The sequence below is a fragment of the Diospyros lotus genome, chromosome 11, assembly GCF_014633365.1.
Source record: "Diospyros lotus cultivar Yz01 chromosome 11, ASM1463336v1, whole genome shotgun sequence".
Taxonomy (NCBI): domain Eukaryota; kingdom Viridiplantae; phylum Streptophyta; class Magnoliopsida; order Ericales; family Ebenaceae; genus Diospyros; species Diospyros lotus.
Window position 1 is genome coordinate 23,305,479 of NC_068348.1, and position 13,505 is coordinate 23,318,983.

At 39.4% G+C, this 13,505-nt stretch overlaps 1 protein-coding gene across 1 annotated transcript in view; it reads left to right on the forward strand.

The window, feature by feature from the left end:
* The window catches only part of LOC127813143 (acetylornithine deacetylase), a 45,054-nt gene that overhangs the window by 23,791 nt on the left and 7,758 nt on the right, over nucleotides 1–13,505 (forward strand). The window contains exon 5 of the mRNA XM_052353940.1: nucleotides 6,338–6,395. Within this exon, the coding sequence (XP_052209900.1) occupies nucleotides 6,338–6,395 (58 nt within the window). The remainder of the gene's footprint in view (nucleotides 1–6,337; nucleotides 6,396–13,505) is intronic.

A 13,505-nucleotide genomic window follows, 5' to 3' on the forward strand; every position in this document is an offset into this window, starting at 1 on the left:
AGAGAAGAGATCGATGGTGGCGGCAAACGACCAAGAGGAGATCGAAGGCGAGAGAGAGAGAGAGAGAGAGAGGAGCCGCGATGAACGACCAGAGAGAGAAAGGGAAAGGGGAAATACAGAAAGGGAGGGGGAAATAAGGTCGGCCCAGGACGTGCACAACCTAGGTGGCCCAGGCCGCACGCGACCCAGGCGGTTAGGTGCCACCTGGTCCAACTAGGCGCTGTCGTGGCCTGATTAGTCGGGCCTGACGCATAGTGCAGCCGAGCAGCCCTAAATCGCCTCGGCCAGTGGTCGCCCAATGCCTAGGCGGCCGCTTAGGTCGAATTTTCGAACACTGCTATTGGGTCTATCTAATGAAGGAAAAATCAAAAGCGAACAACATTTTCAAAAGATTCTATAGATTCATTTTGAATATGTTTCAAATTTCTATTCATATCCTTCGGACTGATAATGACCGAGAGTATTTTTCTAATGATTTCACTAACTACTTGGTTGAACATGAAATAGTTCATGAAAACTCATGTATTTACACACCCCAACAAAATGGGGTGGCTGAAGGGAAAAATAGACATCTCCTTGAAGTGGCACGAGCTATGATATTTACTTCTAATGTTCATCATTCCTATTGGGGGGAGGCTATTCTCACAACTGCCTATTTAATCAATCGTCTTCCTCTAAAACCTTGAAGTTCCAAACTCCTCTAAGCATTCTGTGTGATATATACCCCCATGCTCCCAATCTCTCTTATCTTAACCCTAAAGTCTTTGGGTGTACTGCATATGTTCACAACAATAGCCTATCATGAACAAAGTTAGATCCCAAGGCCCAAAAATGCATTTTTATTGGGTATTCACCTTCTCAAAAGTGGTACAAATGCTATTACCCTACAATCAGAATTTTTTTTGTCTCTACTAATGTTACCTTTTATGAGGACCTACCATTCTATCAATCCAGTAGTTCTTAAGAGGTGCTTATTAACCCCAACTTGGATCCTATGCTTTCCTTTCCTCTCCTCACCTTGATCCTCCACCACTAGTATGTTCTCAAGGGGGAGCATCTTCATCTTCTACACCTACAAACACACTGGTAGATCCTATTCCTCCTATTCCTTCTCATTCTAATACTCCTATTACCTCTAAACCTAAAATACCTGGCATAGCAGTGTCTGTTCCCCATTATCCTCCACATTTAGAGCCAAACAACCCTTTGCTTGTTCATTCTAGACATCCTAAAGGCCATCAGGAACCTTAGCAAAGTTAGCCATCTATTCCAGAGGTTGGTCCATCAAATGATACCACTGCTACTAGGGAAGACAGGACTGACAACAGTACTGCCAGGGACGGACTAGGCCATTCCTATTACTCTTAAGAAAAAGGGTAAGATAATGTGTCAAGTACTCTATTGCTAACCATTTGACTTATGCACAACTATCTCCTCAATTCAGAGGATTTGTTGCAAATATTGACAACACTGAAATTCCAAGGGATATTCAAAGTGCCATGAGTAATCCTAAGTGGAAGGCTGCGGTTATGGAGGAAATGAATGCCCTAGTGGGGAATAATACATGGGATGTTGTGAAACTGCCCCAAAACAAGAAGGTGGTAGGATGTAAGTGGGTTTTTACAGTAAAATATAATGCTGACGGTAAGAGGCATGAAGCAAGATTGGTAGCCCAAGGGTTTATTCAAACATATGGGATTGATTATGAGGAGACTTTTGCTCCTGTTGGTAAGCTGAATTCTATTAGAGTGTTATTATCTTTTGTTGTTAATTTAGAGTGGCCTCTATTTCAATTCTACATTAAAAATGCTTTTCTTAATAGCGATTTGGATGAGAAAATCTATATGAAGATCCCCCCAGGATTTCAACAAAAACCTGACAATGGGAGTGTGTGCAAACTCAAGAGGTCCTTATATAGCTTCAAGCAGTCTCCAAGGGCATGGTTCAGAAAATTCAACATTACTCTTAAGCCGATTAGGGTATAAACAAGGACAAGTTGACCATACCTTGTTTATGAAATCCATTGAAAATGGAAAAAGAGTTATTCTAATTGTCTATGTTGATGATATTATTGTAACAAGGGATGATATGCAGGAGATTGACAACTTGAAGAAACAATTGAGGGCTGAGTTTGAGGTTAAAGACCTAGGAAACATGAAATATTTTCTAGGAATGGAGGTGGCTCGAAGCAGAAAAGGCCTATTCATTTCACAAAGGAAGTACACACTCGATCTATTGAAAGATACAGGGATGTTGGCATGCAAACCAGCAGGTATTTCCTTAGAGAAAGGCTGGAATTTTGAAGAAAATGAAGGTAATACTCTTGTAGAAAAAGAGAGGTATCAAATGCTAGTTGGGAGATTGATTTATTTGTCACTTACTAGGCCAAACATTGCCTATGTTGTAAGTGTGGTTAGTCAGTACATGCATTCTCTGTAACATCCCGAAATTTTGGGAAATAAATAATAATTGTTAGTTCCGGTATTTGAGGTGATTACTGAATAGTTATGGATTTAAGGGAAAATATTAATTTATATTATTTCGAGGAAATGGGCAAGTATTTGGTAAAATTGGGGTATAAATGTAATTTTTAAATGGGGGTATGTGTTAGATTCCAAAAATTCCAGGGGTTTAGGTGCAATTTCAGAAAATGGGCTGGAAGGTCTCTTTAAAATTAATTGTGTGCGTTATATATGTGAGGAAGAGGCTAGAGTAGGCGGCACATGCACGAGGAAGCTGGGGTTAGGTCGCGGGTTCGAGCTCGAGGGCACGCGCTAGGGGGGAATTTTGCTGGATTTTTTTTCAGCCTTTGAAGCGCTAAAACGACGTTGTTTTGGGAGGCTTCGCAGCAGCCACGGGTGGTGCCACGTGGCGCACGTTGGGCCGCCCCTTTGCCTTAGCCGCTAAGCAGCTTCCTTTTTGCTCTATTTAAGGTTGATTTCGGCCATTTCAGAAGCTCATTTTTCCCCCCAATAGCCTATAAAATTAGTGGGCAAAAGAAGGAGGAGTTGGGTGCAGGCAACAACTCTAGAAGGGGAAATTGGGAAGAAGTTATAGAACTTGAAGTTAAGATAGTCAGGTAAGTGGGGAAAAATTACTAGAAACTCGATACGATTAAATTATAAATTTTACATAGTAAGATTTAATTATTTTGGGCTGTAGTCTCACTATTCTTTGTAAACATATTATTTTGCAGCGGGAGTGTGGGAAAGATGAGAATCAGCTATCTAAAGGCAAGTTCTAAGCCCGCTTTGCTTGCTCGTTAATCTTTACGTAAGTCCTCGTCGTCTTGCGTATTTTATTTCCTTCCTTACCCTGATTCGGTCCCGAATATTAAACTTGTGAGTCGTTGGCAAGTTGTTAACGGTGGTTTAAGTTAAGTAAAAGACCCTTGGTGATATTTATTTTTGACCGTCACGGGGCTTTGTATCACCCCATTTCCTTGGGAATGATGCCGCACCTGGTTGGGTTAGGTTCCAGATGGATGGTTGTATGGCAGTTGTGGGTCTTGGGTCTCTCATATGTGAATTTAATATTTATTTATTTGCGGTCATATGTTGACAGTGTGTGTTGGGATTTGAGAATTGCATCAATGGGGGGCCATATTCCGTGAATGCTTGGGCACGTGCATTTTAGAATGATTAGGTGCACGAGCACTGCATTGAATGTGTATTCTTATGTGGGCGAAGCATGGCTTGATGCCTAGTTTATGGGGGTCTTGTATCACTTTTATGCTTACTATGCCATTGCATTCTTATTTGTGCATTGCATGGTTCTATTGCGCACGATTATTATTATTACTTTTATATTGGATGAGAGGATCGTGCTGGGAGTATCGACCCAGGGGAGCTTTAGCTTGGTTTTTAGACTAGCTTGGGGGAAGCCCTAGAGAAGACTTGATTTTAGATTAGCTCGGGAAGGGCCCGAGAGAAGACTTGATTTGATATGAGGTTCTGCGTACATGATTCACTAGCAGAAGGGCCGACTTGGGGAAGCTTGGGATTCAGGGCTGGAGCAGAGTATTTATGCTTGCCAGTTCATGGCAGTGATAGGTTTGTTAGGGACTTGGATGCCGGTGTCATCTATGTGGGCCCCAAGGACCATTATGTGCATGTCTTTTTATGCGGTTATTCTCTGTCATGTGATTCATGCTATGGATGTATGTGTCTTGGGCACGGGGTGTACGGTTTGTATTGGGTTATTCTCCCAAAGCCTTACTAGCCTTTGTTTCTTGTATATACTTGTTGAATCTTGTGACTCACCCTTACTTTCCATCATTCTAGGTAAGGGGGACACCTAAGTTGGCGGGTTCGCTCAGTGGTGGTGGGACATGTCTTTCGGATCATAGGATTGTGTATAGAGCTCTCCTGAAGATAGGGTCCTGGGGTAGTTTTTGTTTTGTCAGGTTGATAAACTTCTGTCTTTGTGAACGATAGGTGTTATATAGTTTTGGGTTGTCATATGATGTATGTGGTTGCGTAGGAACCTAATTTGTGTAATCGTTTGTCTGTGAAAGGTCGTGGGTTGTTGTTCCTTTTGCTAAGTGCTTGGTGGGAATTGTTTTATATCATCCTATTGATGATTCTCTAACGGATCCTCAATGCTAGTGGAGGCTCCAGGAGGCAGGCCGTGACATTCTCCTACTAAAAAACATATGAATGCTATGTTTCATGTTCTAAGATATCTGAAAGGGACACTTGACCAAGGTCTAACGTTCCAGAAAACTAATGAAAGGGGAATTGAAGGGTTTGTGGATGCAGATTGGGCTAGATCACATGAGGACAATAGGTTAACATCTGGTTATTGCACCAAGCTGTGGGGAAATGTGGTTACATGGAGGAGTAAGAAGCAATTAGTGGTTGCTCGCAGCAGTGCTAAAGCTGAATCCTGAGCCATAGCTCAAGGAATGTGCGAGGTGATATGGTTAGAGAGGATAATGGAAGATTTGATGATACCTTTATCTCAACCAATAAATGTATATAGTGATAGCAAATTAGCTTTTAGTATTGTGAAGAATCGGGTTTAACATGACCGGATGAAACATATGAGAATAGATAGAAGTTTTATAAAGAGGGATATTGAGGAAGGAAGGATCAGCTTATCCTATATTCTTACCACAAATCAGGTTGCTGATGTGTTCACAAAAGCTATGGCCAGACCGGAGTTTGAATCATTGGTTGGCAAGTTGGGAATGATTTGTATCTATTCTCTAACTTGAGGGGGAGTGTTGGATGATTAGAAGTTAGAAAGGTAGAAACGTGGCTGAAGATAAAGGAAGGAGGCACGTGTTGTCAAAAATAGATGGATAATTCTAAGTGTTTAAAAGTTAAAGTTAAATTTACTTCTAAAAGTTAGGAGATAGGCCCCCTAGTTTTCAGGGGATAAAGAACCTAAATTCTCTCATAATTTATAAGAGAAAAGTTAGGGTGTATTATGTATAAATTTCTCATACGTTTCTATACAAATTAATCAAGCCTTTTGATTGTTTTTGGCTTGTTTCAGTTTTGGATACATATTAAATTTTGTCTATCACTTTGATGTGCGGGGGCAAATCTGGATTCCTACTTCCTACTATGATTTTGTAGTGATAAAAGTTCCCTTACTGAAAATAAGGCAGTGGGGAACATTAATGTTGCGTGGACTACATTTTCAGAACTTTATGCTTTTTATGTCTTTGAGTCCTCATCTCTGGCAATTTTCTTGTTAATCAGAAGTCATATGTAAGAGCTTTTGTTCTCACTTTGTTGCCATTTATATCTATTGAATCTACATTTCAGTTCTAATTTTCATACAAATAATAAACATGGACTATTCACATGAAAATGAATAAAAAAATTCTCTTAGATATGCATATGATTGTAAACTTGTAATAATTTTTGGAAATGTTCATGTTTGAGTGGGGTAAAAGATTCCTCCATTGTGATTTGAGATCATGGGCAGAAACCATGAAAATATTATCTCTGCATGTGGAATAGTTTTGCTTACATTTGTCTTCCCATACCTTGTAATGCTGGCAGCCTGATGACTTGCTTGCCTTTTTTAAAGTCCTTGCCATATTTGGATCCTGATCCCTTCTAGCAGCCCCCCCCCCCCCCCCCCCCCCCCCACACACACACACACACACAAAAAAAAAAAAGAAAAAAAGAATGAAGCCATGTCATGGTGGAAGTCGAAGTGTTATATTTCCAAGTAACAATTATCAACTTTTTGTGAAGCCACGCCATGTCACTATTATGACTAGATTGATAGTTCTTTGGTGTCAACTAATGGAGAAGTAACAATTTTCAAGTTCATACTAAACTTACTCTTATTCAACTTTTCATCAAAATTCTTGCAGATCCAGGCGGTGGCATCAATCAAATTCCAAAAGAGTGTACAATTTCAGGAGATGTCAGGTTTGTTATTGTAGAATGAGAAAAAATATGATAATTCTTATGTATTGTACACATAGAGAATTCTGATAAATATATGCAGGGCTGATCCCTAGATGGAAAAGACAGCTAACAGCTAACAGGGAAATCAATTCCTAAATAGAAGGAAAGGATCAAAATCAGATCCTGGATAAAAGGAAGGAATAATTCAATCCTGAATAAAAGGAAGGGATCAAAGGAATCAATATTCACATTTAAACATAGAGACATTCTAAGGATTTCTAACACTCCCCCTGAAGTTGTTGAATGAATATCACGCATTCCTAGCTTGCTTGTTAGTTCTTGAAATTTACATATGGGAAGTCTTTTAGTTAAAACGTCCATAATCTGTTCTTCAGATGGTACATACGGTATGCTAATTAGCCCTGCTTCTATCTTCTCTTTGATGCAGTGTTTGTTTATCTCCATATGTTTTGTTTGGTTATGTTGTATCAGATTATGTGTAATGCTAATGGTAGATTTATTATCACAATATATCTTCGTTTAATTCTCAAATCATCTAAGATGATTTGAAGCCACAGTAATTCATAAATATCCAATGCCATTATCTTGAATTCTACTTTGACACATGACCTTGCTACGACATTTTGCTTTTTACTTCTCCACATTACCAAATTATTTCCTATAAAGGTGCAATAGCCTGGGGTGGATCTTTTATCAGATAGTGACCTTGCATAATCTACATTAGTGTAGGTTGTTAAGGACAAGTTTTGGCCAGTTCGAAACAAAATACCTCTTCCTAGGGTTGATTTTAGATAGTGAAGGATCTTTTGAATAGCTTGCATATGCTCTTCTCTTGGATCACGCATAAACTGGCTGTCTGTACTAACAACAAAGGCTATATTCAGCCTTATGTGTGATAGGTAGATCAACCTGTCTACCAACCTCTGATCTTCCACCACGTTTCTTAGCCAACCTATGATTTTGGTCGATTGGAATACTTGTAGCTTTTGCTCCTAGAGTTTCAGTTTCTTTCAACAAATCTAACACATACTTTCTCTGAGATAAGAAGATGCCTTCCTTAGAATAAGCTACCTCTATCCCTAGGAAGTATTTTAATATTCCAAGATCCTTGATTTCAAATTCCCTAGCCAATTTATCCTTTAAACAACTTTTCTTAGCCATGTCATTTCCTGTCACTATAATGTGATCCACATACACCAAAAGTGCAATAACCTCTCCTTTATATAAGTGCTTAATAAACATGGTATGATCCCCTCAGCTTTGTTTGTACTCCATCTTCTTCATTGCTCGTGCAAATCTCTCAAACCACACCCTTGGAGTTTGCTTTAAGCCATAAAGAGCCTTTTTTAATCGACACACTTGATTTTGTTCAATATTTTGATTGAACCCAGGTGGTGTTCCATGTACACCACTTCCTCAAGGTCTCTATGTAAAAAGGCATTTTTTTTAATCAAATTGTGGTAAACTCCAACCAAAATAGGTAACCAAGGATATCAAAACACAGATTGTATTCATTTTTTATCACAAGGGCAAAGGTTTCTAGGTAGTTAATCCCATACTTCTGAGTATATCCTTTGGCCATTGATCTTGCCTTGTACCTAGTGATCTATCAGCCTTATACTTTTAAAGTATACACCCATTTATACCCTAGTGAGACTGCTCCCTTTGGTCTTGTGACAATATCCCATGTTTTATTTTTCTCTAGAGCATTCATTTCTTCTTTCATGGCTTGGCTAATTCCTATCTTTCAATTGCACACTTCTCAGGATATCGATAGAATTGAGACTAATGAGAAAGGTTTTATGCTGGAGAGAGAGTTTGTCATAGGAAATAAAATGTGAAATAGGGTGTTGTGTACGACTTTGAGTTCTTTTTCTCAAAGCAATAGGAAGGATAAAGATCAGTAGAAGTATCATGAAGAGAGGATGTATCAATGAATTTACATGTGGAAGGTTCAACTATATCATGAAGAGAGGAAGTGTTAATGAGTTTACCAACAAAAGGTTCACCTACCTTAGTCGTGGGTCCCAATTCAGATGATGGAACTCGCATTGGAGTTGAATTGGGATTTCCTATCCTCGAGTCAACATGTGGCGGACTTGTAAATTTCTTCTTTGGAGGCTGAGTCAATGAGTGATCAATTTTTGGCTGCTCACCTTGTTTTATAGCTGAAGGATTGTGGTCGAGTCTGGAAATATGTGCAGATTCATCTCTTGTGTGAGTTGACATGATTGGATTAGGGTTTGGTTACGGGTTAGGGCTTGGCTATGTCCATATAGTCGAGTGAGTTGGTAGGTTTAGGAGATCTAGTGAAGGAATTTCATCATCCTTAAGAGTAGTGTTGCCCCTGACGATGAGATTCTGATAGAGAGAAATAAGGGTTGGTTTTATAAAACGTGATATCTATGGATGCAAAGGTCTTTTGGAAAGGTGGCTGATAGCACTTGTACCCTTTTTGAGAGTTTGAGTAACTGAGAAAAACACACTTGAGGGCTTTGGGGTCCAATTTGCTTCGATGTTGTTTATGGATGTGAACAAATGCTTCTCAACCAAAAATTCTAGGGTTTGGAACGCTTTGAGGAACACACAGTTAGGATGGGTTAAGAGAGATTGAAGAGGAGTTTTGTTCTCAAGTAGCCTAGAAGGGAACCAATTGATGAAAAAGGTGGCTGTTAGGACGACAACCTCCCCCCAAAACCTTTATGATACATTCGTTTGGAATAGGAGAGATCAAGTGACATTTAAGGGATGGCAATTTTTTTGCTCTGCCACCCCATTTTGTTATGGGGTGTACATGAAGATTCCTGAATAATTTATTCTTTTTGGAAAAAGGTACTAGGGACTTGGTTGAAATATTCTTTGGCATTATCAGATCAGACTCTTTTGATAGAAATACCAAATTGGGTGTGAATCATTCTATGAAAGGATTGAAAAATCATGTTGATTTCAAATTTCTCCTTCATAAGATACAGCCATGTAGTTCTAGTGTGGTCATCAATAAATGAAAAAAACCAGCGAGAGCCATTTATATTTGGAACTTTAGAGGGGCCCCAAGCGTCAGTATGAATCAAAGAAAAAGGTTGGGAGACCACTTTATTTCTTATTGGAAATTATACCTTATGGTGTTTGGCAAGTTCATAAAATTCACAACGATGGAAACTAACATCAACATCTTTAAAGAGAAACAGAAACATCTGTGTTTAAGCAAGGTAAAGGGGGGATGGCTGAGCCTACGATGCTCTAACCGAATTTTTGACAAGTTTGAAGCCTCGCAACCTTCAGTAAAACTTTGAGAAGAGCAACTAAGAGAGAATCGAACACCATTGTCCATGGATCCGCATGTCTTCTCAAGGTAGTATAGTCCATCTTGCTCTTTACCATATCCAATCATCCTCTCCGAATCCCGTTCCTGAAATACACAATGAATGGAGTAAAAAATGACCAAACAGTTCAAAGACTTGGTTAGTTGATGGATAGATAAGAGATTTGTTTTGGGACGTGTAAAACATTATTAAGGGATAGAGAAGGTGTTAGGCCTGTACAAGCAAGGCCAAGGCCAGTAATTGCAATGGGGATGCCATCTGTAACTGTGATCTTCCTGTTTTCTGACCGTGGTTGATAGGAATCAAGGGTAACAGAATTGCAGGCCATATGATCAGTTGCCCACTAATCAATGACCTAGAAGTTAGAGCGGGGATTTCCATTTGCATTGATAATTGTCGAAAGTAAGCAACTACCAGATTGAGTAAGAGAACAAGAACTAGGGAAAGGGTATCAAGAAAACCTTTCAACTTTTCTATCTCCTCCTTGTTGAATCCCTTGAATTCAGTTGCCCTTTCTGAGGGTATCTCTCCTTCTTTGATAGTACAGTTTTCCGGATGCCTTTGGTTCTTAATTCGGTTCATAACTTGCTCCTTGCCATGTAATTTGAAGCATGTCTCCTTAGTGTGTCTCAGCTTCTTACAATGAGTACGCCCTAATCCTTCCTTGTTGGATTTTGTGGATTCCTGCTTTCCTTCATAGCCCCTGTCATTCATTCCATGGGGAGATCTGCATCCATCATAATTCTTGGTAGAAACCATAGCTGATCCAGAAGTCAAGTGAGAATCCACCATGACTATTCTTTGGCTTTCCTCTCCTCATACCATGGAGTATACCTCATTGAGAGAAGGCAATTTCTCCTTTCCCAGGATTTGGCCGGATTTGATCAAATTCTACATTCAATCCAGCTAAAAATTAGAAAATTTGATTACTTTCCATAGCTTCTAGGAGGATCCGAGTATCTTTACTACATTTCATTTTCAAATTTCTTATAATGATCTAACTCCAGCCATAGACCATTCATCACATTATATTTTTCAGTAATTGAAAGATTGCCTTGTTTTGTATCTGAAATCTTACTCTTGATCTCATACGAAGCCGCTGCACTTGCATGTTTGGGTAAGTTTTTTGAACAGTGTCCCAAACGGCCTTGGCAATAGTGAGGAACGTATAATGTTTGCTTATTTCTGGTTGCATTGAATTCCAAAGCCATGACATTATCATTGAATCTTCTTCATCCCATGCTTGGAACTTTGGATCCTCATTGCATGGACTGCTACCATTGAGATGACTAATTTTCCCTCATCCTTTTAATAAAGTCTTTACTATCTGTGACCATAGTAGATAGTTCTTTCCATCCAACTGATACTAGGGATTTATATTCTGGAGTTCCCCATTTGAAATTCCCCATTTTAGTGTAGTGTAGAAGCTTCAACCGGTGATGCAACAGGTCCTGGTTGTGAGATTCCTGACATCTTCGTTCTTTAGTGTGTGCATGAAGGCCCAATTCCACCCCTCTTTGACAGAATGCAAAGATTCAAGGATAACAAATTAGTGATGAATGTTGTTTTACTGATCAGTGATGAAGGCTCAAATGGTTAGAAGAGGACTAGCAATGAAGGTCGGTATTTTTGACGATGGAGTAATAGGTGAACCTAGAAGCATGGGGCTCTGATACCATGTAGAATGAGGAAAATAAAATGATAATTCTTATGTATTGTGCATATGGAATTTTGATACATATATAAAGGGCTGATCCCTAGATTGAATAGACTGCTAACAGCTAACAGGGAAATCAAGTCCTAAATAGAAGGAAAGGATGAAAATCAGATCCTGAATAAAAGGAAGGGATCAAAGGAATCAATATTCACATTTAAACATAGAGACATTCTAGGGATTTCTAACAGTTATATTTCCAACTGTAGCTTTATAGTGTTGTACATGCTTATCCTTGTACATAATACTTTCCTAAGTTGTACCTAGTAAAGTTATATATTGTCATGACCCTGAGGGCATTAAGAATGATTGTTCTTTTACATGTAATTTTCTTTGTTGTACCTTAGCCTGTTATAGGATTGTATTTCTACTTTGTTAACTAACTGAAAGGATGCAACAGCCTATAAATAGGCTAGGAATGTGACAATTGGTATCAAACTGAGGTTGTTCTCGGCCTTACAACGAAGTAGAGTTCGACAAATTGCAGCAATCCACAGCGATTGGCTTGGAATTGTGGATTGTCGATCCACTGTGGGTGACGACACGGATCGACGACTGATTGCGAAACTGATCAAGACGTAATAGGCGTTCTCGAAAGCAACCGTAGAATTGATCAAACAACTGAGTCAATCAATTACAGGTGGGGTGAGCTTTAGGTGGAGCAAATAGAGTCAATCCATCCAAGAGGTAATACTAGAGTCGATTCTTATCCAACGAATTCGATAGCGAACAAGAGACAAGCGATCCCTAGCCATCAGTTCAATCAAGTCGACGACGAGTAGCAAATTGAGTGATTGAAGCTCAATGCAACTGCGATTGGATACCTCCACTGATTGGATCTAGTGAACTGTGGTAGTTACTTGATCGAAAGCATGACTAGTGAATTGATGGCAAAAGAAAGTAGAATGAAGCAGCTAGAAACTCGATTGGATGCATTAGAGATTGGCCTTCGACAGAATTAGGAGCAATTGGAGACAATGGAACTTGACCTTTTCAGACTCAAGAGGAGGTGAGTCCGAGGCAGAGCTGAGGTGATGTTGGAGAGGAATATGAGAGAAGACTTCTCTAGCCTTAGAGAAGAATTCTCCAATTTTGGTTAGCAACTAAGCTCCATCTTAAGCCTGTTCTCTAGATTGCCTAACGCGAGCTTGCTAGTGAACTTCCCGCCGAGGACTAGCATGGCTCCGATTCTTGCTAGATCTAGAGGTAGACAACGTACTCTTGATCCTATAGAAACATAGCAGTTAGAGTTGGTGTCAGAATTGTCAACAAGAGGAGCCTATACAAATCCATATCATACTCCAAGGTTAAGATTGGACATTCTGATTTTTGAAGGAAACAAACCAATATGGTGGATAGGGTGATGTGAACAATTCTTTTATCATTATAGAGTGGTGGAAGGACATAAGGTGAATTTCGCAGCCTCTTATAGGGGTGTGCAAACAGTCGGTTGGGTTATCGAAATGACCAAAAATAACTAACCGAAATAATCGAACCAAGTTACATGACCGAACCAAACCAACTGAGTCATCCGAAATACCTGAACTTATTGAAAATCGAACTAATCGAAGCTAAATCGTAGTAATCGAACTGATAACTAAAGTGAACCGTAGAAACCGAACTAAAAATCGAAGTAACACAAAAAATGGGGAAAAAAACACTGAATTGATTGACTAACTGAACAAAATAAAGCTAGAAAAAAAATAGAAAAAAGAAAAGGATTTCCTAGACCAAAACACAGCTACATCAGGTAGCAGCTAAACAGGCAGAGGAAGATTGAGAAAGCATGGAAGTGGATAAAGGAAAGCAGATTGAAACACTCAGACGAGCAGCTTAGTAGCTGCCATGTGACCACTTCCACTGACATGCCCCTCCACAACCCCTAAATATGCACTAGAAAACAATTCTAATTGTCCAAGTAAATAAATGAATGTCATGAGAAAAATAATACAAAAACATCATAAAAAAACCGCTATTATGAGGCAAGAACATCACATAGATGTTAAAGGCGTGCCTAGGCGCAAGGCACCTTAAGGCACCAGTTCGACGCCTCAACTGGGCCAAGGCGACACA